Consider the following 22,099-nt stretch of genomic DNA (forward strand, 5'->3'; position numbering starts at 1 on the left):
ATGGCTCATAATTAATGCACGATGTATATTACAAAGTGCATTAATATGGCCATACAGAAGTGTATAGACCCACTTGATTTCACGAGACAACCCCTTTAACGGATGTAAACCATGAAAATTTAAAGGGAACCCGTCACGTGCCCACAGCACTATAAACTAAGTTTATGGGAGAGCGTGCGCACGGGACTCTGAAAAGAGTCAGATCTTCGTGCCACACACCAGCTTTAGAGGGTGACAGCGCTAGATCTCAAGAGTGGGCGAGTATAAAAATAAACACATCACCCGGCTCCCTGTCACCAGCCTTACAGTTTATGGTTGTGTGGGGACGTGACAGGTTCCCTTTAAGTCACTGGAACAAAGATTAAGTTCACCTATATAGAAAATACTAAAATTAAGACATTTACAAGTGCAGAACTGGCAAGCAGAGGGAATAGCTGAAAAGTGTGGACCCTATCAAAATAAGGCATTATTTATCCCGCACGGTTTGGCTGCACCGCGCATTACATGAATACTGCATCTGTCTAGAACTTCATTGTTTCCATGGTTTATAGATCAAGGATTAAGCATTAATGATGAAGATAATTTGGGCTCATGAAAACAAATGTGACAAGGAAGGGGCGCCTGTACTGACCTCCATAGAAATACCCACCAGAATCCCTCTCAGCCATAGAGTTAAACACAAGATCATGTAAAGCATCCAATTACAGTTACAACAGGAGGCGCAAGTCACAGGGATGGGGGAATATTGCACCAACTTGTGTAAACCATTTTTTTAATGCAGCTTGGTTATTCAGAATGTATCAGGGTTGTCCAGTCTTAGGTATAAAGAAACATGCATCTGCACGCTTATAGTGAAAGCGAAAACTTCACAGCGCTCTCAAATCCTCATCTACAATACATCTGTGCAGCCTTTCACTGCAAAGCCTAGGCGTTTGTGCAGCAGGCACCTCCCTCCCTTTCCAGCTAATTATATATAAGGGGAGGCTATGCTGCGGTATGTCCGCTGTGGAATTTACAGTGTACAATCCGCAGAGTTTTGAGATCCCAGCTAAATGAATGCTTTTTAGTGATTTTGCGTCTTTCTGCACGTTTCCGTAGCAGAAGTTAACAGAGGTAATATAGAGGATCGCAGTAACAGAGGGAAGTCTGCAAAAACCAACGGAAATCAAAATTGTATCAACTGCTCTGCAGAAATTCTGCAGCGTATCCGTCCCGTGTGAATATAGCCTAAGGAAGTTATCATTTTCTATCACGTTACAGATCTAGTGGAGCTGCAACCCGCAACCCATTACTATCCGTACAAGCCTGTTAGCTGATATAACACCATTCCCATTTTCTCCCCTCTCCGCTGTTTGTACACTCCTGTTGTCACAGCTTTCTCACAATGCAGGGATTACCTGCTTGAAATAGTGCAGAGGCTGCTGAAAGTAAAGGACCTTTAAATAGGGATTGTCCAAGGTCTGGCTGTTTTGCTGTAGGAAGTACTGTATAATGCATAGTGATACTGCAGGCCGTATTCAATAGAGGTGAATGAGACTGTGGCTGCAGTACTAACCTGAGCCAGTGTGCAAAGTACAATGCAGCAAAACAGCTAGAAGTGGGACAACCCATTTTACTACCGCGGCACGTTCTCTGCTGAAACATAAAAGAGCTGGCCAAGAGAAAAAAGTAGAGATGAGCGAGCACCCAAATGCTCGGGTCCGTGTTATTCGAGTCGAGCTTTTCGTAAAATTTGAGAGCTCTACTTGAGTAACGAACCCCATTGACTACAATGGGAGACTCAAGCATTTTTGTATGTGGAACGCATGGTCCTGAGCTTTCGTTCTCTCTCTCTCCCTCCCCCCCTCCCCCTTCCTGCCAGACCAAAAATTTTCAAATGACGCGCGCTGCCTCGCGGCAGGGAAGGGCCAAAACAGGCACGTCACAGCGGGAAGGAGCCAAAAGCTGGGGTGAGGTCGAACGCGATTTGATGCTCGTTCGAGTAGCGAGTACCATAGAGTACGCCAATGCTCGAACGAGCATCAAGCTCGACAGACTACGTTCGCTCAACTCTAGAAATAAGTCATCAGGAAAGAGGCAAAGAGCTATAGTTAAAGTTTTTTCTGCATGATATTTTAATAAATGGAGTGTGCAGGTTAAAAGTGAATGAAGTACCAAACATGGAGCACTTTTTAATTTTAGACGGAGTATATTCGAAGGATATATCTTGTTCACTTCATCATCGTTCTGTCAGGGAAGTCTGGAAATGGTTTGCGAACAACTGAACTATTGCTTTTTACGTGGCGATAGTAAAAAAAAAACTCTTTTTACGAATCGTAAAACCAAAAAAAAAAACCTTTTTTCTTTTTTACTATTGCAGAATTGCTTCAGACAGCATTCAGTGTGAGCGATGGCCTGCGTGGTTACTGAGCTTTTAGCGCAATAACAATGCAGGCAAAGCACGCCGATGACGTCACCACTTTCACTTTCCCTTCCAGTGGCATAGAAAGCTGCGTTCAAAAATGCGGGCGAACTAAATGAAACAAGTGCTACAGCTTTATTTATATAAGAATGGACAAATCCCTAAAAAGCATAGGGCCACTGTGGGCCTAAAATTGTGACATGTTGTAAATTTTGTCAGTCGCTTTCCTCCATTTCCATGTATTAGACTAATAGTCAACATTCAGTGTAATGTAAGGCAGTGACTTTCTGCAGTCTGCTTCTGTGGGCAACAAAGGACAGAATTTTAAATGGCTTGCAGCCAATCTCAGAAAGACTGAGCCTAAGCTTTAAAGACCGTAGAGGCAGGATTGTGTACATCTATATTCGAGGTAGGCATTGAAATATATATAGAAAGCATAAGGTATTTTTTAACATAAGTTACAATTAGTGTTATAAAAGCATTCATAAATTATGCGAAAAAAGGACACCCAAAAGTTAAAGAGTTCTTGCACTTTCAGAAAATGTTTGGCATGTCATAGTGGGGCCTCCTTTGGCTCTGATGACATCGAACACTCTACCTAGCATACTTTCTGCTAATGACTGATATACTTCAGCTGGTATTTCCCTCCATTCATCCTGTAAACATATGGCAAGTTCTCTCAAAGATGATGCATTGGCCTGTATACAACAGATGCAAGGAGCGTCGTCACTGGACACTTGAGCAATGGAAGAATTTTCAATGGAGTGATGAGTCACGCTACTCCAACTTCAAAATCAGATGGACGTAACTGGGTGTGGACGACGCCTGGGGAACATTTTTCTCCAAGTGTGTTATGCCAACAGTTAAATATGGCATAGGGTCCATTATGGTCTTGATCCCCTGGTTTTAGTAACAAGAACCACGACTATACCTTGACATTCTAGACAATAACGCGCTGACAACAATGTGGCAATACTCTGGGAATGGTCAACCATACTTCCAACAAGACAACACACCTCGTCACAAATCAAATGCTGTTTTACGTTAGTTTGAGGATATGGATGTTCCACAATTGGACTGGCTGCACAGAGTCCCAACATGAACATCTTTAGAACAAACTGAGATGTAGGGTCAAGAAAACTGAACAGCATCCATATTCTTTGAGAGATCTTGCCAGAGCTTTGCAGGATGAATGGAAGGAAGTACCATTTGAAGTGTATCAGATGTTAGAAGAAAGTATGCCACTGAGAGTATCCGATATCATTAGGGCCAAAGGAGCCCCACTAAGTATTAATATATGTAAATAAACACCTACTAATGTGTCCAATTACTTTTAGAATGAAAGTTTAAGTGTATGATGGAAATAGCCCTATAACTCAGAGGTTACATTTTAGTATTTTCTGTATAGAGGAACTTAGCTCTTATGTTATGACAAACAGTAATACGCTTCCCATTAAGTCAAACGGTTCTACATTGCATTAAGGCAAAAGTGTAATTCCTATAAAAATTATCTTATTCTACCAACTTTGGCTTGATTTCACTTACAGTACAATGGCCGGAGCTCAGCCAGCCAGTTAAAAGAGTGACATAAAACGTAAAAAAAAAAGAGCCAAACTCTTCCTACCGATTGTCTGGTGATCCGTTCAGGACTCCTTCCGGTTTTCAGCCCCACTCTGTACTAATTCACAGCTGATCCTGCCCCATCTAACCACGTGGCCACTAACGCTAATAACCGGCCACAGCGGTTAACCATTGCAGGGAGTACATAGCTGCAGCAGTAATGTGGTTAGATGGAACATGATCAATTGTAGGGAAGTACTGACACCGATGTGCGCCCAGAAGGGGTCCGAACTGGATCAATAGGCAAATCGATCAGACGAGTATAAGTTTATTTTATATCATAAACCATTTTAAGATATGTCTGACTTATAAGGTTCAATTGGTTGTTGCACAGGTGATTGTGCTGATCACAAGTGGCAAGGACTTTCCATTTCTTTTTTAGGACACTTTCAGTCAACTAAACAAGTTTAAAAGGGGTATTCCGGTTCCAACAAGTTACCCCCTTATCCACAATATAGGAGGTAACTAGGTTATCAGTGACTGCTGGTCATGTGAATGGAGTGCTTGACTCGGGAACCTTCATCACGCTTGTTAAAATGAATGTAGTGTAGTAAGCGTGCCCGACCTGAGCTTCCTTAATTTGGGGACTGACCAGACCCCTGTTCTTGTGATCAGTAGGAGTGTCAGCGTTCGGACTTCAAGCTATCCCCTATACCGACAATACGGGATAACTTGCTGGAACTGTAATACCCTTTAAAGTTCTGAAATAAACACCAGACATAAGAAAGATCCACCTCCAAATTATTGTTGGACGAAAAGGCAACAGCTTCTTCAGAGTAGATGTCAGTTCTGTGTAGTCATCAGGCACAGTCCTTCAAACTGTAGATCCAATGTACGTTTTACCTAGTCCAAATCAGTACTCACTGAAGACAAAAATCAGTGAACTTCAATATTCATCTTCTCTATCACAACTCATCCTAAAAAGAAACAAGTTTGGTACCGTGTTAGCCAGTAGAGCAAAATGGGATTGTTCTCAGCAAGAGAAACCAAGTAATCTTGTAGATATGATACCTTTAAATGGGCAACAAAAATACATGATGTTACAGCGAGCTTTCGGACCTACTTCGAAATGGGATTAAGTCTGAGGAAGAACCCCAAGAGGTTTGAAAGCTCACTATAACATCATGTATTTTTGTTAGGCATTGAAAGGTATTATATTTACAAGATTACTTGGTTTCTCTTGCTGGGAAGAATCACACTATATCCTAAAACACAAATATACGGTTTACTAAACTTAGTAGAAACAAAACTCAGTAATATCAATGGTCATCATTTAAAAGTTGACCGATGCAAGTCTCCCACATATTCTTCTGGGTTTCTCCAGTGCGCAGTTGCTTGAAATGAGAAAATTCATCTGTGTACATTATTGCAGATGCTTATAAAAGTGGCCACAGAAAAAAAAAAAAACATACTAGAAGTTTGATAGAAGTTTAACTGGGAGCTCATCTAAAATGGCCCTCCAAGTGAAAGAGGCGGCCATGTCAGCCTATCCCCTCCACGTCGTTATGACTGACCGCGCTCTCCCTATACACAAGCAGAGAGGAGCTGTCACTCTTTATGCTGTGGGTGGGGAGAGCTTGACACGGCCCACTTCATGGACTTAGGAGCTCTGAGATCAGATCCAAGTTAACTCTAGAAGTATATTTTCTTCTGAAACGCTGCAGTGTTTCAGAGTAGAATATATATGGGACAATTGGGCATATCTGTCCCGAGTTCGTGCTTTCCATAGTCTCAGAGATTATGTAATAAATATACTATGTGACAATATCCTTTAAATAAGGTTTTATACATACACTTACATAAGTCTGAGATAAATATATGTTCTAAATCTAACTTACTCTGTGCATGTCTATAAGAGTTAAGGCCCATTTACATGCAAAGATTTCAAACGACTGAAAGTTTGTGATCGCTTTGCATAAAAAGTGTTAGTGGACACTAATGTCCATTAACACTTTATCATCTTCATTTGCGCATAAATGAGCCTCCAGAAGCTATTTGCAGAGACCAGCATGTGGGCTGGGCTCTGCACACAGCTGCATTGTTCTTGTTGGGGCTGTCAGCAGAATACAATGTAATCTCCCGACTCCGGCTGAGAACACAGCATGTGGTCTGTTGAGAGATACTTTCTCTCTCTGTGGCTGAAGGATGGATTTTAAGTTCACCTTAAAACCATTGTTCAGATGGAAAGTACACAGTGGCAGCATTTACACGCAACGATCATTTGTGGTAGTTTGAACGAATTTTGAGCAATAAGCGTGTAAATGGGCCTTTAGGGTTAAAGCTGCGAATACAGTAATTGAACAAAAATAATCCATTTACCTTCCGAGATGCCTTATTTTGCTTTTGTAGGACCCCTAGTCTTGCCGTTACTGTGTTCACTATATCTTTGGCATCTCTTGAATCCACATGTTCACCTTCCACATTTTTCTGTACAAGAGACAAATCTCTGGATCAACATATTTCCTTGTCCAATTGCAAATTTACAACAGCTATGACAGGAGTTTACATAAAAATCCAATAAAGTAAGAGTTGAATCGATTCAGGAAGACGACAGGGGTAACGAAAGAAGAAGTCACCCATCACATCACAGGAAGTCTCCAGTAAGTGTTGTATAGACGGAAGCGGAAATACAACAGGAGTTGTATAAGAAGATGCAACAAATACCTTTTTAGATCCCACGTAAGGATAGAATTTCACGGTAGGGTACGCTCTGATGCCTGCTGACTGGCAAATGTGCCCATAAGCTTGGCAGTCCACTTTTCCAGCTTTTACTTTTCCTGTTAGAAGCTGTAAAGTAATCCATAAAGACATTATTTAGAAGAGGTCCGATAAAGCGAGTAGTTGTCCTGTTATGTCATACAAGAAGGAGGATGGTAGTACAGTCAGACAAAGCCTGAAAAGGACATTGTATTCAGGGATGCAATACAAGTCCTTGTTCGCATAGCGGATTAATGTTGCAGGTTCTGTATCAAATCTGCGGCACTGATGTTTTATTTTAATGGCTTTGAAATCTACAGGTTAGGCCGGCTTCATACGACCGTACTTGCTGCGTGCCACCGATCGCAATGTACTATCTTACCAGACGTGTATGCGTGTGTAACAGACTCCAAGATAGAACATGCCACAATCTGCGCGAGTCTTTCGTGAAATGCGAGAGTGGCAACATGGGAGCCTATGGCAGATTGGTACAGCATATGACTCGCCAGAGAAGGAATCGCTGCTAATAAACCGCACACCCACTTTACAGATACAGCACATGTCTGAGTGATGAAGAGGAGATACAGAAGAGAAGACAAGAGCCAAGTCTCCAAGTAGATTCATGAAGTGAACCCAACGTGTGATTCTTCAAAAGGTTTTGACACATTTAAAGTGCAGATATATTTGGATTTTGTAAAGTATTACAAGGATATGCTATAACGTAGCGTTTGAGAATGAACCTTCTGGGGTCCCGTTTGCTTTTCTCCTGCACACCGATGTTCTCATCCACCTTCCTTGCAGGTATACTACAACACAGCCCCCTTCTAATGTTAGCTGCACAGTAGGTCGCTGGGGATATTAACTTTTTATTCCATGCCACTATACATTCATGAGCAATACATCTAAAGTCACTGACCACCTACCCTGGCCACAAACTCAAATTCAGGAGCAAATTGTTTACAGGGACCACACCACGGAGCGTAGAAATCCAAAACCCAGTGATCCTGGCTCTTTAAAACTTTTTCATTGAAGTTTTCAGGTGTAAGTTCTGTGGCCATTTTTGGCAAGAATCTGTTTAGACACAGAGAAAAGCATGAGATTGATTAAAATCCTTCCTATAACATGTGGATCTCAACAATTTTACAGAAAAACGGACGGTGCTGCTTACAGCAACCAATCAGACCTCAACATTTACTTTTGCAGGTCATTTTAATGGGAGTGGTTTGGTTTTAAAAGGATCTTCGAAATAGGACACCGAGTTAATGGAGACATGGGAGCTCCCATCTGCTGGCCTTTGGAAGGGGAGGCGAAGGAGATGTTACAACTGCCCCACATGTTCTTCCAGCTATTAATAACCTACGCTAAGGCCCATTTAGACAACAATTATCGCTCAAAATTCGCTCAATAGCTGTCTTTTGAGCGATAATCGGTGTGTAACTGCACTGACATCCTGCAGTTTTCGTTAAGCCGTCGCTCATCGTTGTTTTTCAGCCTGCTGACGATGAGCCTTATCAGGGATTCACAGCAGGATACAGCTGATAATATTGTTTCAGCTGTATCCTGCTCCCTGATGACAGGCAGGGTATGAAGAACAGAGCTGTCCAGCTAGGTTCTCCATACCCCGCATGGAGCGCTCGGCTGTATAACAGCCAGGTTCTCCATGCAGAAAACATCTGGATGCAGAAGACAAGCCACTTGTCTTCTGCATCCTCCGCTGGCAGCACAAGGTGATCGCTCATCTTTCGCTGTAAATGACACAAAGATGATCGCTCAAAAGTCGCTTGAGCGGCATCTTTTGAGTGATTATTGTTGTGTCTAAATGGGAATCTAGGGATTGGTCATCAACAGCAGATCGACAGATATCCACCCCAAGACCTCAGACAGCTCTGTACATCATGCAGTGGCCAGGGTTGGTATTGCAGGATGAGTTCCATTAACGGAATTAATGGAATGCAGTTTTAACTCAGACTGCTGGAAAGTATGCAAAGCTGTTGACCTCTTTCGTTCAGTATGGTCAGCAGAGATAGAGAATATATATATATATATATATATATATATATATATACATACATACATACATACATACACACATATATACATACATATATATACATACATATATACACACACACGCATATATATATATATTATATATTTATTTTCCTCTTATCATATGAGCCAACTTATTGCTGCTGTCTTTTGGTTTGGAAGTTACATATGTAAAAGTCCATTGCTAATAAATAAGTACTCACGAAAGTCCCCAGCTTTTGAGTGCATAGGAATCTCTCTGCCATCCGTTGTAGGTTCTAAAAGAGAAGGGAGTAGGGACTGATTATATGGGCCATTTCCCCTTTGAAGCGCATTCTTTACATTACATATAGAGAATATGCCCGGTATACTCACTGGTAAGAGTTAGGATTCTTAAAGTTTGCTGGGTAAAGTCTGATTTCTGGATACGCTTGCACATATTCCTGGTTGCAGAGTGAACTGTATTTCTGACAGTCAACACTTCCAACGTTGATCAATCCGTTCAAATTCTGAAAAAGGAAAGACATTGCAGTAAAATAGTACAGTAATAAGCCAACACGATTACTAATGTGGTCAAGAGGACAGTAATTCACAATTCTAATAGAGCAATTTCTAAAAAGGGACACAGGTCTTTTAGGTCTAGGGCCAAAGTAGGTCATCCAGGGCACTGCCCGAATGCTCTCTCCACCTCAGTGTATGATGGTTTCTGACATTTCATGGTTAAGTGCGATTTTACTTAATTTTCATGTGATTTTCTCTACTTTGCACTTCTTGGGTTTTTTGTCATGCGCTCCCCATAGCAACTAGCATTAAAAATTCACACTCGCATGAAAATGGCATGGCATGCGATTCAGGGTTGTTTTTCTTTTTAATGCTCCTATAGAAAATGGGTGATTTTTGAAGAATCGTCGCACAAAAATAGGACATGCAGTGACTTTGTTTTTTTGAACTCAGCCTGAGATAAAAATTGCTCATGTGAATTTGAATTGGGTCTTTTCCCGTGTAAGGTCTGTCTGATTCCGAAATGGACAAAACTCACATCGGAAAAGAACCCGCTCGTTTGGATGGATTAATTCACAAGAGCGATTTTTCTCTCGGACTGAAAGTCTGAGTTAGCAAAAGCACTGCATTCCTATTTTTATGTGCATCTCCTTCAAGACTAGACTAGAGGACTAGAATACCCAGAGAGGTCAACAAAATTGGGATTATTTACCCTGGAGAAAAGACGGCTAAGGGGCGACCAAATAACTATGTATAAATACATGAGGGGACAATACAAGGATCTCTCCCATGATCTGTTTATACCCAGGACTACGACGGTAACGAGAGGGCATCTGCTACGTTTAGAGGAAAGCAGGTTTCATCACCAACACAGAAAAGGGTTCTTTACTGTAAGAGCAGTGAGACTAACTCTCTGCCTGAGGATGTGGTGATGGCAAAATCCATAAAGGAGTTTAAGAGGGGACTAGACGTCTATCTAGAGCGGAAAGATATTACAGGATATAGACATTAGGTGACCAGCAGGTTGTTGATCTGGGTGTTACATTCAGGTAGGAACGATCAAAGGTTCATCCAGGTATTATTCTGACTGCCATTATGGAGTCAGGAAGGAATTTTTCCCCCGAATGGGCTAATTGGCTTGCTGTTTTTTGTTTTTTTTTGCCTACCTCTGGATCAACATGAAGTGGGTGGAAACAGGCTGAACTAGATGGACATTGTCTTCATTCACCCTAACATATTATGTTACTATGTAACAATCGCCCATTATTTTTGATTAAAGTGTTAAAAAAATGCATTGCAATCGCGTATAATGCAATTTGCATGCAAGTGTGATGCATTTTAAAGCAGGTTATTATTATAGGGACTACATGATGAAAAGAACCAGGAAGTGCAGAGCAGAGAAAAACGTGATTAAAAACATGAGAGGCAAGAAAATAGCATGAAAATTATATGGAACACCATCAGTTTTTCACTGACCAAAATCGCACTTACCTGTGTGAATACAGTCTAAGGCCACTCAGACACATGCGTTTAGATAGCGACATTCGAAATCGCAGCATTTTAACGCATTTTTGTCATACACTGTGACATGTGTTCCAAGTAGCTTTTTTGTTATGCACCACATCATTGTGATGGGTGATGAGGTGCGTTAAAACAGAATAGTGTTCAACAATTGCAGCATTAGAAACATTCAAGCGCTGGTCTGCGAGGCCCCACCGAAATCAATGGCGGCGTTGTGTCGTGGTTCACACTCGCGGTAATAAGCTGTGAGTGTGAGAGCGGCCTAAGGCTGATTTAGGGGTGTGAACATGCTGAGGAACGAACAGTGAATAAACACTTTCTTACATCGTAGCGGAGAGTCATCCCTGCATAGAACAGCATTATCCACTCTCTTATAATATGTATTACTATCAATATACTACAATGCACTAATAGGACACAACTGTGTACCCGTGCCATGCGTTTCCACTCGGGCATCAGGGCCTGGCAAGGTCCACACCAGGGAGCGTAATAATCCACCATCCAGATCTCATCATGGCCCCGTCCTTTTACCAGTTCCCTGAAAGTTGTAGGTGTGAGGGTGACCACAGAGGGATTGCGAAGGTCCTACATGAAGAGAGAAGGGTTTCAATTTATGAAATGTAACAAAAAGATGTGGAGAATATACTCAATTTTGGCAGGGCACAAAGCAGAGAGGTTTCAGCATGTTGTACAGAGGTCATTAGTTTATGTAATTAGTACGGGTTGATTCACACTGCATTTTGCAATATGTGCTTGCTGGATCTATTGGGAAAGCTCCCAACAAATATGTCCTATGTGTATATGGGCTGCCATTCAACCAATGGAAGCAAAAATAGTGTCCTTATGGCCTCAGTGAGAGAGGGATAGAGTTTTTGGGTTTTTTATTGCATTAAATAATGAAGTCCGTTGATGAGCTACAGAACCACACAAGGAATAGAAATGGCTACTTTTAAGAGTCTGGATTAATTTTGGTGAAACAAAGTTAATCCATTATTTTTAGTCATCTTAACTTGTTTACTTCTTTTAGGTGTTCATTTCAAAGTACAATTGAGACATTAAACTGAGTAAATATCAATGAAAAAACTGGAAAAATTGAGGCGTTCTAAAACATCTGACCGATCATGTATATAGTGCATACTTATTCCGCAACGCTGTACTTCACCTGATGTTCCCACTGGCTTCATAGTCTATGTTCCCTATTAGCATGTTTTTGGAGTGGGGGGAAACTGGAGCACCCAGAGGAAAACCACAAACATGGGGAGAAGATATAAAATGCATGCAGAGGTTTCCCTTGGTGGGATTTGAACCCGGGGCCCCAGCGCTGCAAGACAACAATTCTAACCACTGATCCACCATGCTCCCCATTAATATTGATAAATTAGCAGTTTACATATGGCGTCATCCAAAAAGACTGTCCTATGAATAGGATGTTTTCACAGCTTTGTACACATGTATCCCATGTGCTTCTAACCCGCAGGCAGAATAAATACACCATATGCAAATTAGAGCATCAGAACTACATAACTGAACTTTAAGTATTGTTTGGATACTGGAGAGTTAGATGGGATCTGTTCAACTTGTACATTGGAATAGGTAAAAGGAGTTTCATGAGATTTGTAGCGATACAGCATTGCTACAAAATGCATGTATGTGAAGCTCAGGGCTTCCAACGGGTTCTTTCACACGAGAGATGTTTTGTAGCCTGAAAGAACCCACTGGAAACCATGGGCTTCACATACGTGCATTTTGTAGCAATGTTGCATCACTACAAAGACTCGTGATTTTGTAGTCTTCACACGATCTGAGGTTCTCTGCTGCGTGCTTTCAAGGCTCCCATAGAAGCCAACGGAAAGCACGCAGTATAGATAGGACATGTCCCATCTTTGTGCGCACCTCGGCGAGGACATATGAGTTTGTTCTCGCATCTCCTATCTTTCGTTAGGTGCGCTGATTCAGCGTGCCTAGCATTCTCTCATGTGAACGCTTCTATAGGAACCTATTGGATTGTATAAAAAGTGCGTTCTGCAAACAGCGCTCATCTGAATGAGCCCTAAAGACTAAAAGATCTATCAACCCACTCACATACACGTTGAGAGTTGACAAGTGTTTAATCTCACAACAGCCGTAACATAAAATATACAGTACCTCAATGAACTCCAAGATCTGCTCTGCGCTGTGATGCCCCTCGTACTCATGAATATTAGACTGATTGAAAACCACGGTTGTTGGGTAAGCCCTTATATTATGCTGTAAGGGAAAAGGGAAAGAAATCCAGAATTCAGCCGATGGGGATGTGAGCAGCCAACGACAATATGAAGCCTTTATAACAGGCTGAGCACAAAGTGCTTTACATAGTGGATGATCTAGCATCAGCGCACTTACACCACGGACTCAATGACTCACCATATTGCAGAGCCCTTCGTGAATTGTGCAATCCAGAGTGCCAAACCGTACTTGTCCAAACGCCCGCTTTGATGCTTTCCTCAATTCTGGCAGCAAGGCTTTACATGGAGGGCACCACTTCACATTAAAGAGATAGAAGTTAATAAAGTGACATAACTTTACAGTGCGGTCATCTCTCCCAACAAGGAAGAACTTGTAGTGCTCATGAAATTACAATGTTGGAGCTCTGTAGTGCGATATTCCCCTGTTACTCCTCCTGGAAAAAGGATCAATAAATTGACAACAGGGTGTTGTTATTTTCTTTTGTCAATTGGGCATCTCTCTACATATAAACCTGTCCAATCAGAGCATGTAGTGTCAGACAGCAGGGACATGCCGCACTAAGAATAGTAACACCCAGTTGTCAATTTATTCAAACACTTCTAGGAGCAATGACCGAGAAACTGCAAAATGAAGATTTACCCATGGTATTTCATGGAAAATACAAGTATTTCCTAATACAGGCGTGTGAGAACAGACCGATCCTTTCTAAATAGAGTACATTGTGTAATAGAAAAAAAATCCAACTTTGGTTTCTCGGATGGAAAAAATAATAATAATCATCTGCCAATAAACCGTTAATATGCCATTTAACCCTTTGCAATCCAATTTTGGATTCAGGGTTTCCTAAAAGGCCTTCTCTTTTTGCTGTTATACAACGGTGCCATCTGCTGGCTAAAGCCAGTGTGTGCGCGCCACAGAGGCTCCGACAGCAGAGTGGCTGGCAATAGACTAAGACTACATCGGACATCTTCTGACATTGGAGCTGTACAAGGTTCAATCAGAATGTAGGAAGACGTTAGACAGTGGATTGGAAAGGGTTAAATAGAATCTGTTATGTACTTTATGCTGTCCTCACTGAGCGCAGTAGTGACAGACATGCTGATTCCAGCGGTTCGGCATTTATAGGGTAATGTGCAGTAGTTTTTAAGAAGGTACAGCATACTTCTGTATATGTTCCTGCAGCGCCCAGCCATGAGCCCAGCCACTCTGACTGACCGCCTTGCAGCCATTACCCTCCATAATGATAAAACTGCCAAAGAGGATGGATGGAAAGAGATATTGGGTCCTCATGAATAAACTGGACTCATCTCTTGCTGGGAGCTGCAGAAACATGCTGCAAGTTCTTAAAACTAAAGCACATTACCCCATAAGCGAGGACACCATAAAGATACATGACAGGTTCCCTTTAATTATTTTTAAGATATACCCAGAATTCTAACATGTCCATGTGGAACAGACTCTCTGATGCTATAGGAAAGGCTTTGCAACAGAACATCTACTCACAGGAGCAAAGAAGTCCACCAGCCACGGTTCTCTCTCATTTCCAGGGAAATTCTTAGGCCCCAGTGTAATTACATGAGAATTGACACTGTCTTTTGCAAAGGTCACCAACTCATAAACATTTGTTTTTCCTTGAAAAATATTTTTAAAAAAGCGTGTAAATAACTTCACAATCCCACAATGGTCTACTGAATAAGACAATCAAATAAAAAATAAACAAGATTATAATTAAGCAAAGAATAGTTTATTTACTTGGGATGTAGTAATGTAGTATGCAATTCTACTAAACCAGACTTAGATCCCCACAGGATGTATGCTCAATTCAGCAGACTCCGGGGAGGTTTGGGAATTGCAACTGCAATACGGATGCTAAAATGTGTCCATGTGAGGGCTGTACTAAAGATTCCTTAGGCCTCATGCCCACGACCGTGCCCTGGCATTGACCTCATACTCACCCCTCCGGCATCTTCTCCTCCACTGTGTGATATGCTGTCTGTCGCACAACGGCGCAGGCCCGCACAGAAATAGAACATGCCGCGATTTGTTTACCACACGCATTTACGCGCGGTCAAATCGGAGAAGTGAGCATAGGATTGCATTAAACTAATGAAAATCTATGTATAGCGTGCCACAGCGGAAATTCATTGGGAAAAAACGGGCCTTATGGTAACTTCCCAGTGTGTTTTATCATCTCCCTCCACCTTACGCTTCTTTCCCACAAGCGTATATTGGCCGGCGTTTTCAGGGCCGGCCGATATAAGCTGCCATTTGGGGCGTAGAAGCTTGTGAACGGGCACACAAATCTACCGTTTGTGCGCCCATTCGCACGGCATGGGGCTCGGCGCATATACACCGAGGTCACCATGCCGTCGCCCCTTTCCCCTCCCTCACCCTTGCAGGCTCACCTCTGCTCTCTTCCCTGCTCTTTCTTTGCAATAGCAGGGGGTGGGATGGGGAAAGTTAGCTCCGCCCCACCTCCTCCCATTGCTGGCTGCAGACAAGGGGCGGGGAGGGGGCGGCGCCTGCCCCCACCCTTCCCCTCTCATTACAAAGAGCCAGCGGGGAGGAGAGCAGATGTGAGCCTGCGAGGAGGGAGGAGAGCAGGCACACTGCTAAACTCCCTCCCACCTCCGGCGGCTGTCATGGGCTCCCAAAGGAGCCCATACAGTGGCCGACGTATTCCGGCCCAAAAGATAGTTCCAGGACTATCTTTTGGGCCAGACATAAAAACGCCCGGCGCTATATTGACCTGGCTGGGTGCTTTTACGTCATGGGAATACACCCATGTGATCTGATGCATTGGAATCCAATGCATCAGATCACAGCGTATATCGCCCGGCTGTCATCTAAAGCAGACATCTAAAACAGACCCCAATGTTTCCAACATAACTAGGAGTCTTTGAAAGCGTGCAGTACTTGCTGTTATGCTACTACAGACAAAGGGGTAATTTAATAAGGTATGTGTGCAAAATTTCCGGAATAAAAAAAAAAAAAAGTCACAAATTTTAGTGTGAGCCATACTTGCACAATTGTTTGCAATGTTTTCGCTGTTTTCTGTCTTTCATCGCTTTTCTAAACCATGGGTGGAGATTGGTGGGAGGGGTGGGGCCACCCACAGCCCAACAAATTTATTATAGTTTACACCAAGGACTGGCATACATTGTAGAGCAACTCTATGCCAGGTCATAGCTGGTTCACATTTGACTTTTTTTGCCCACAGGAAATCCAGTAGATTGACAAATGTGTCAAGACGTTTGCACGGCTTCATAAATGTGCGCCAAAGGGATTTCTCTTTATTATACAGTGCTAGAAAATTTCTACCCTTATCTAACACTCCTCCCTATTGAGGTCCAGTCTAATGAATGCGGCTGAGCTGCAATACCAGACACAGCCAGTGACAAGTGTGGCACTATTATAGAAAAATAGGCAGACCCTTTTCTAATTATTGTTCAATGATCATTAATACACGGGAAAAGGGGAAAACAAAGAAAAAAGATTTCATTCATTTGTACTTTGTCTGAAACTGGCACATTTCATGAAGCATATAATCAAGGCCATGTTCACATCTGCATTATGGACTCCAGACGCCGATTCCATCGATGGGAAAAGAAGAAAAAAAAAACAAACAAAAAAAAAAACACACCACACAGCATGCAGAAAAACAGACACTCAGCAGAATAAGATGCACTCCATCGTAAGGCAATGGGTACATTGGAGATTAGTGGTTTCCGTTGCGTGACGGATCAGCGCTGCATCGTGGTTCCTCTTCATGGCAGTAATCATGAGGCAGTTGTGAACACAGCTTAAACAAGAATAATCCTGTAACACTACTACCATGTTTCCCCGAAAATAAAACTCTGTCTTATATTAATTTTTGCCCCAAAAGATGCACTAGGTTTTATTTTCTGGGGATGTCTTATTATACTTACCTAGCACACGCTCGTCCAGATCTCTCCCGCTGCTCTTCAGAGCTCCGGCGCAGTCCCGCACTCCTTAGCCGCTCATACATCATCACTTCCTGGTTACGAGATTCATAAATCCCACCTCCAGGAAGCGATGGCTGTGATTGTTTCCTTAACCACTGCTCAGCCAATCGATGCAGCGTTTGATGAACCAATCACAGCCATCGCTTCCTGGAGGCGGGATTTATGAATCCCGGAACCAGTAAGTTATGTTGGATGAGCTGTCAAGGAGTGCGGGACTGCGCCAGAGCTTTGGAGACAGAGGGAGGGACCTGGCCGTAGGTAAGTATTTCTTTTTTTTTGTTTAAATGTAGTGTAACTAGGGCTTATATTCAGGGCAGGGCCTATATTTCAAGCCTCCTCAAAAATCTCGAAAAATTAGGCTAAGGCTTATTTTCAGGATAGGTCTAATTTTCAGGGAAACATGGTATCAGGCTTTTTCTACCTTGATCTTTAGATGCACATATATTTTCACTGATTACTGAAGATATATCACTTACAATCCTGATAATAACTCATTCATGCTCAAAAGCTAAATTTGATTCCTTTGCCACCCTCTCTTACCATGATGGATTTCAAAGTCCTTGACGCCCTTCCCTTTAAATGCGGCCACACAAGGCTTGTGAATGTACAGGGAACTGCAGGTTGATGGACTCGACTGGCAATCAAAACGTCCAACCTTACAAGAGACAGAAAAAATGGGTTAAAGTCATTTCAAAACTGAGGTCTAGTTGTGAATCACAATCTATGGCCCCCCTTTAGATTTCTGTAAGATGTACACTATTCTGTTCTGTCATGGAACAAATGAAAATAACGGCATGCTAGATCTGTTAAACACCAGCGGCGGCGGACAAAACCTTGTGGTGTGCCATCTTACCGGGAAAAGATACTATGGTCCAGCTATTTTTTTCTAGCATTAATGATGGAAAGCACGAGCAGAAACAGGACCAGTGTCTTTTATGTTATAGCTATTTATTCTTTCCAGAAGAATTGTCAGATGGGGTTCAATATGAAGGCCACTTGTCTCATCAAGGGTCACAATGCTGCACGGTTCTTCCCCTATGCTCTACAGAGCTTCTGCGCCTTACCAGGAAGGCAGTGCATGAAGAGTGTATGCCAAAACAGCAAGAAGGATTATAAAACTACTATACAAAAAAAATGGCCAAATAATCAATGCCATACATAAGATCTAATGAGCCTTGATAAGTGGAGGTCTAGATTAATAACCATACTGAGCATTACACCCCATTCAGACAGCAGTACCTGGTCAGTAGTTTGCATCCCTATTCGAAAGCCAAAACCAGGAGTGGAACCTACAGAGAAGAAGTATCATGGAAAGATTTGTATCCCCCAATACCGATGCAAAATACAGACCAGATACTCCATCTGAATGGGGCCGAACACTGACAAACGACTTCTGGAAGCATCAGATGACTGTAGTGAATACACACACCAATAATAGCATAAAAACTATCATATACAAAGTGTACAAAGAGAGTTTAAAGCCATAATCAACTTACGTGAGAGAATATTTACCTGCACATGTTCACCACGCAGTAAAACATTGAGCTTCTTGAAATCTGGGAGATCAAACTGTTGGTCGTATCCATGAGTGAAGAATATCAGCCATCGATGATGGGTTAGCCTGTCCTTAAAAAAAAAAGGGAAAAAATTCCCATCTCATGGTTTCGTCTATTGAACAATATATAGAAGACCAGCTTGCTGCCCGCGACTTCGTCCGTGTGGAATTTGTACTTTTTAAAAAAATCTAAATCTGTGTTTTGCTGTATATAGAAACATAAAAAGTTGAAATATTTCTCATACTGCTAAGTTTAAATAAAAGCTGCGCTGTGATTGGTTGCTGCGGGAAACACAGATTTTCTTTAAAATCTCAATCCATATTAATGTGTCTTTTGTTCAAGTTTCAATCCCGTCAGTGTGTTTCTGCAATATGCGTCTGCCAGGGAGATGGCAATATGCGCAAGAAATATTCTGAGTAGAGATGAGCGAACGTGCTCGTATAGAGCAATTATGCGATCAAGCATCAGTTGTTTCGAGTAACTGCCTAATCGGGCGAAAAGATTCGAGGGCGCAGGGGGTGAGTGGAGAGCTCCCGCCTGTTCCCCCCCGCTACCTCCCCACCCCCCGAATCTTTTCACCTGAGTAGGCAGTTACTCGAAAAAAAACGATGCTCGATCGAGTAATTGTCCTGAACGAGCACGTTCGCTCATCTCTAATACTGAGAGATCAAGATTCTTGTTCTAGCATAAAGGACATAACGCTGTATGCAAGAAAACAATGAGATATAAAAAAAATTATATTATAAGTTCCTTCAAGTCACGCCTCTGAAAGGTCAATACCGGAAGTATACACGATGGCCAAAGATAGCTGGAAACTTAGAGCTCCTAGTTCTCACATTTTTTCCCCTTGCAAAAAGCTTTGGCCTTCCCAGCAATATATACCCTGCCTCCATGGGCCCGCCTCTATCCCCTGCCTCCATGGGCCCGCCTCTATCCCCTGCCTCCATGGGCCCGCCTCTATCCCCTGCCTCCATGGGCCCGCCTCTATCCCCTGCCTCCATGGGCCCGCCTCTATCCCCTGCCTCCATGGGCCCGCCTCTATCCCCTGCCTCCATGGGCCCGCCTCTATCCCCTGCCTCCATGGGCCCGCCTCTATCCCCTGCCTCCATGGGCCCGCCTCTATCCCCTGCCTCCATGGGCCCGCCTCTATCCCCTGCCTCCATGGGCCCGCCTCTATCCCCTGCCTCCATGGGCCCGCCTCTATCCCCTGCCTCCATGGGCCCGCCTCTATCCCCTGCCTCCATGGGCCCGCCTCTATCCCCTGCCTCCATGGGCCCGCCTCTATCCCCTGCCTCCATGGGCCCGCCTCTATTCCCTGCCTCCATGGGCCCGCCTCTATCCCCTGCCTCCATGGGCCCGCCTCTATCCCCTGCCTCCATGGGCCCGCCTCTATCCCCTGCCTCCATGGGCCCGCCTCTATCCCCTGCCTCCATGGGCCCGCCTCTATCCCCTGCCTCCATGGGCCCGTCTATATCCCCTGCCTCCATGGGCCCGTCTATATCCCCTGCCTCCATGGGCCCGTCTATATCCCCTGCCTCCATGGGCCCGTCTATATCCCCTGCCTCCATGGGCCCGTCTATATCCCCTGCCTCCATGGGCCCGTCTATATCCCCTGCCTCCATGGGCCCGTCTATATCCCCTGCCTCCATGGGCCCGTCTATATCCCCTGCCTCCATGGGCCTGTCTACACAATGTGGTCAGATCGCAGTTTGTTGCACAATTACTTGCTTTGCAACATTTTGCAGTAATTGCAACAAAAAATAAACAAACAAAAAAGATACAATTTGATTGCATCACCTGGGTGTCCCTTCTAGCATGATGATATTTAACCCCCGCTCTTTTTCCTCTCTAAATCCATGTATTTTTACGTAAAGGTTTGTAATTGAATGTTAACAAACATTTCCAACAGTTTACTCTCCAGGCTTGTGGTGTGCCCCATTATAGTGATAGCGGGAGGACTGGGGTGCTTGTACAATCCATCAGTCAAGCAGACTAATGGACTATGTAACTAATGACAGGAGGAGAGCGATCTGTATATACGCAATTGCTGCTCCTGTCAGTGATAACCAATTCACTGGTCAGAACTCATTTCCCCCTCAGCCTGCAATCATCAGGGCAGCAGCGTGAGCAGTAACAATGAATCAGTGATCACTGACAGCCGCCAGCAGTATGGAGCTGGCTGACATATAGTCATAGAATTACACACAGCAGTGGTGACCGCAGTCATAAAGGCATAAGGCCGGCTGCACACGACCGGATTTGAATGGCACAATCCTTGGAAGATCTGCAGTATTCCGCACACATTGAAAGAATAGAACATTCACATGAGCAGATAGCGACAGAGATTCCTGCGAGGGGGGGGATTTAAAAATCACAGCATGTTCTATTTTTCGGCAGAAGTCAAAGGAAGCCGTCCGACCCGCGGCCCATCCGCAATTGACACTGTGGATAGGCTGCTGGTACCCAAGTCTTCGCCTAGCGGCGGCGTGGGAGAAACAAGTAACTGTGCGGCGCATGACCGACGGTGAGCACCCATGGTTATCTGCGATACAGGAGAAAACAGATACACGGGGTCACCGGCCGCAGGCTCCATCTGGTCGGGTGCAGCCGGCCTAAATTAGAAAGTGTGTGAGAAGAATCCTTCCCCACACTCGTCTTGTGTAGCTGTAAATGACAATCCCCCCCACCCGCCGCCTAGCTCATATACAGAGATTTCCCCCCTCCTTGAAAACAATGGGCAATGCGTTACAAGGGAACGCCTAATGATAGAACGTGCACTGAATACAAATAGCATGTTGTCATTGAAGGAACTTGTGGAAGTCTGATGGGGGTAGATCATACACTTGTTGGATTTCTTCAAAGGATACAAAGAGGTTTTCACTAAATAGGTGTGTTGATGCTATCCCATAGGGGGGTTTCAGATGCCAGTTCTAGATATCCTGTCACTTTTCTTGCCAAGTCCCAGATTTGAGCTGACAGTTTAGGAATGGGTAAAAGAGGTCCAGTAGATAGGCTTATTGACTAAAAGGGACCACGGAATACTGGAAGAGGAGTAGTGTTGTAAGTGATGTTCGGCATGTCCTACAATATTATATAATTTAACCCCTTAAGGACACTTTTGGCCATTAGGACACAACAATTTTTTTCCAGGATTTTTATCTCCACTTTTCCAAAGCCATAACTATATTTTTCAGTTGTCATGGCCAAATTTTGGAGAGAATGGAGAGAAAATCCTGCCATTTTTTTTTTTTCATATAGCTTTAATCATGCAGCATAAAGGACATGATCAATATTTGTCTGCGGGTTGGTATGCTTACGGCGATACCAAAATTATTACCTTTTTAGGTTTTTCCATAATAATTAGTGGTACGGTTCTGAGATGGCATAGTTCTTCTGCTATTATCCATCCGGAATGCGTGGTCTGGATTTTCTTTTTATAATCTCTTCAAGACTCTTATATGCAGTTGCATTAGCATTATTGTGAAGGTAAATAAGTGTAGTTTACAATGGCAGAGACTGCCCCAGTAAACAGATATTCTCTGCTCTTTCCTACAGGGTTTTCT

The 22,099-nt window shown here is 43.2% G+C and overlaps 1 protein-coding gene across 2 annotated transcripts in view; it reads right to left on the minus strand.

Moving 5' to 3' along the window:
* Nucleotides 1-2,513: 2,513 nt before the first annotated feature.
* Nucleotides 2,514-22,099, minus strand: part of DNAJC10 (DnaJ heat shock protein family (Hsp40) member C10) — a 43,843-nt gene continuing 24,257 nt past the window's right edge. The window contains exons 12-23 of one of the 2 annotated variants that reach the window (XM_066575750.1): nucleotides 18,493-18,606; nucleotides 17,521-17,635; nucleotides 14,498-14,625; nucleotides 13,172-13,288; nucleotides 12,914-13,015; nucleotides 11,198-11,353; nucleotides 9,122-9,255; nucleotides 8,971-9,024; nucleotides 7,642-7,789; nucleotides 6,686-6,808; nucleotides 6,341-6,448; nucleotides 2,514-4,938 (exon numbers count right to left, since the gene is read on the minus strand). In XM_066575750.1, the coding sequence (XP_066431847.1) occupies nucleotides 4,927-4,938; nucleotides 6,341-6,448; nucleotides 6,686-6,808; nucleotides 7,642-7,789; nucleotides 8,971-9,024; nucleotides 9,122-9,255; nucleotides 11,198-11,353; nucleotides 12,914-13,015; nucleotides 13,172-13,288; nucleotides 14,498-14,625; nucleotides 17,521-17,635; nucleotides 18,493-18,606 (1,311 nt within the window). In that variant the 3' untranslated portion in view covers nucleotides 2,514-4,926. Of the gene's footprint in view, nucleotides 4,939-6,340; nucleotides 6,449-6,685; nucleotides 6,809-7,641; nucleotides 7,790-8,970; nucleotides 9,047-9,121; nucleotides 9,256-11,197; nucleotides 11,354-12,913; nucleotides 13,016-13,171; nucleotides 13,289-14,497; nucleotides 14,626-17,520; nucleotides 17,636-18,492; nucleotides 18,607-22,099 lie in introns of those variants that run through there. The other variant, XM_066575751.1, reaches the window with a different exon arrangement.

This window comes from Eleutherodactylus coqui, chromosome 8 (genome assembly GCF_035609145.1).
Source record: "Eleutherodactylus coqui strain aEleCoq1 chromosome 8, aEleCoq1.hap1, whole genome shotgun sequence".
NCBI lineage: Eukaryota > Metazoa > Chordata > Amphibia > Anura > Eleutherodactylidae > Eleutherodactylus > Eleutherodactylus coqui.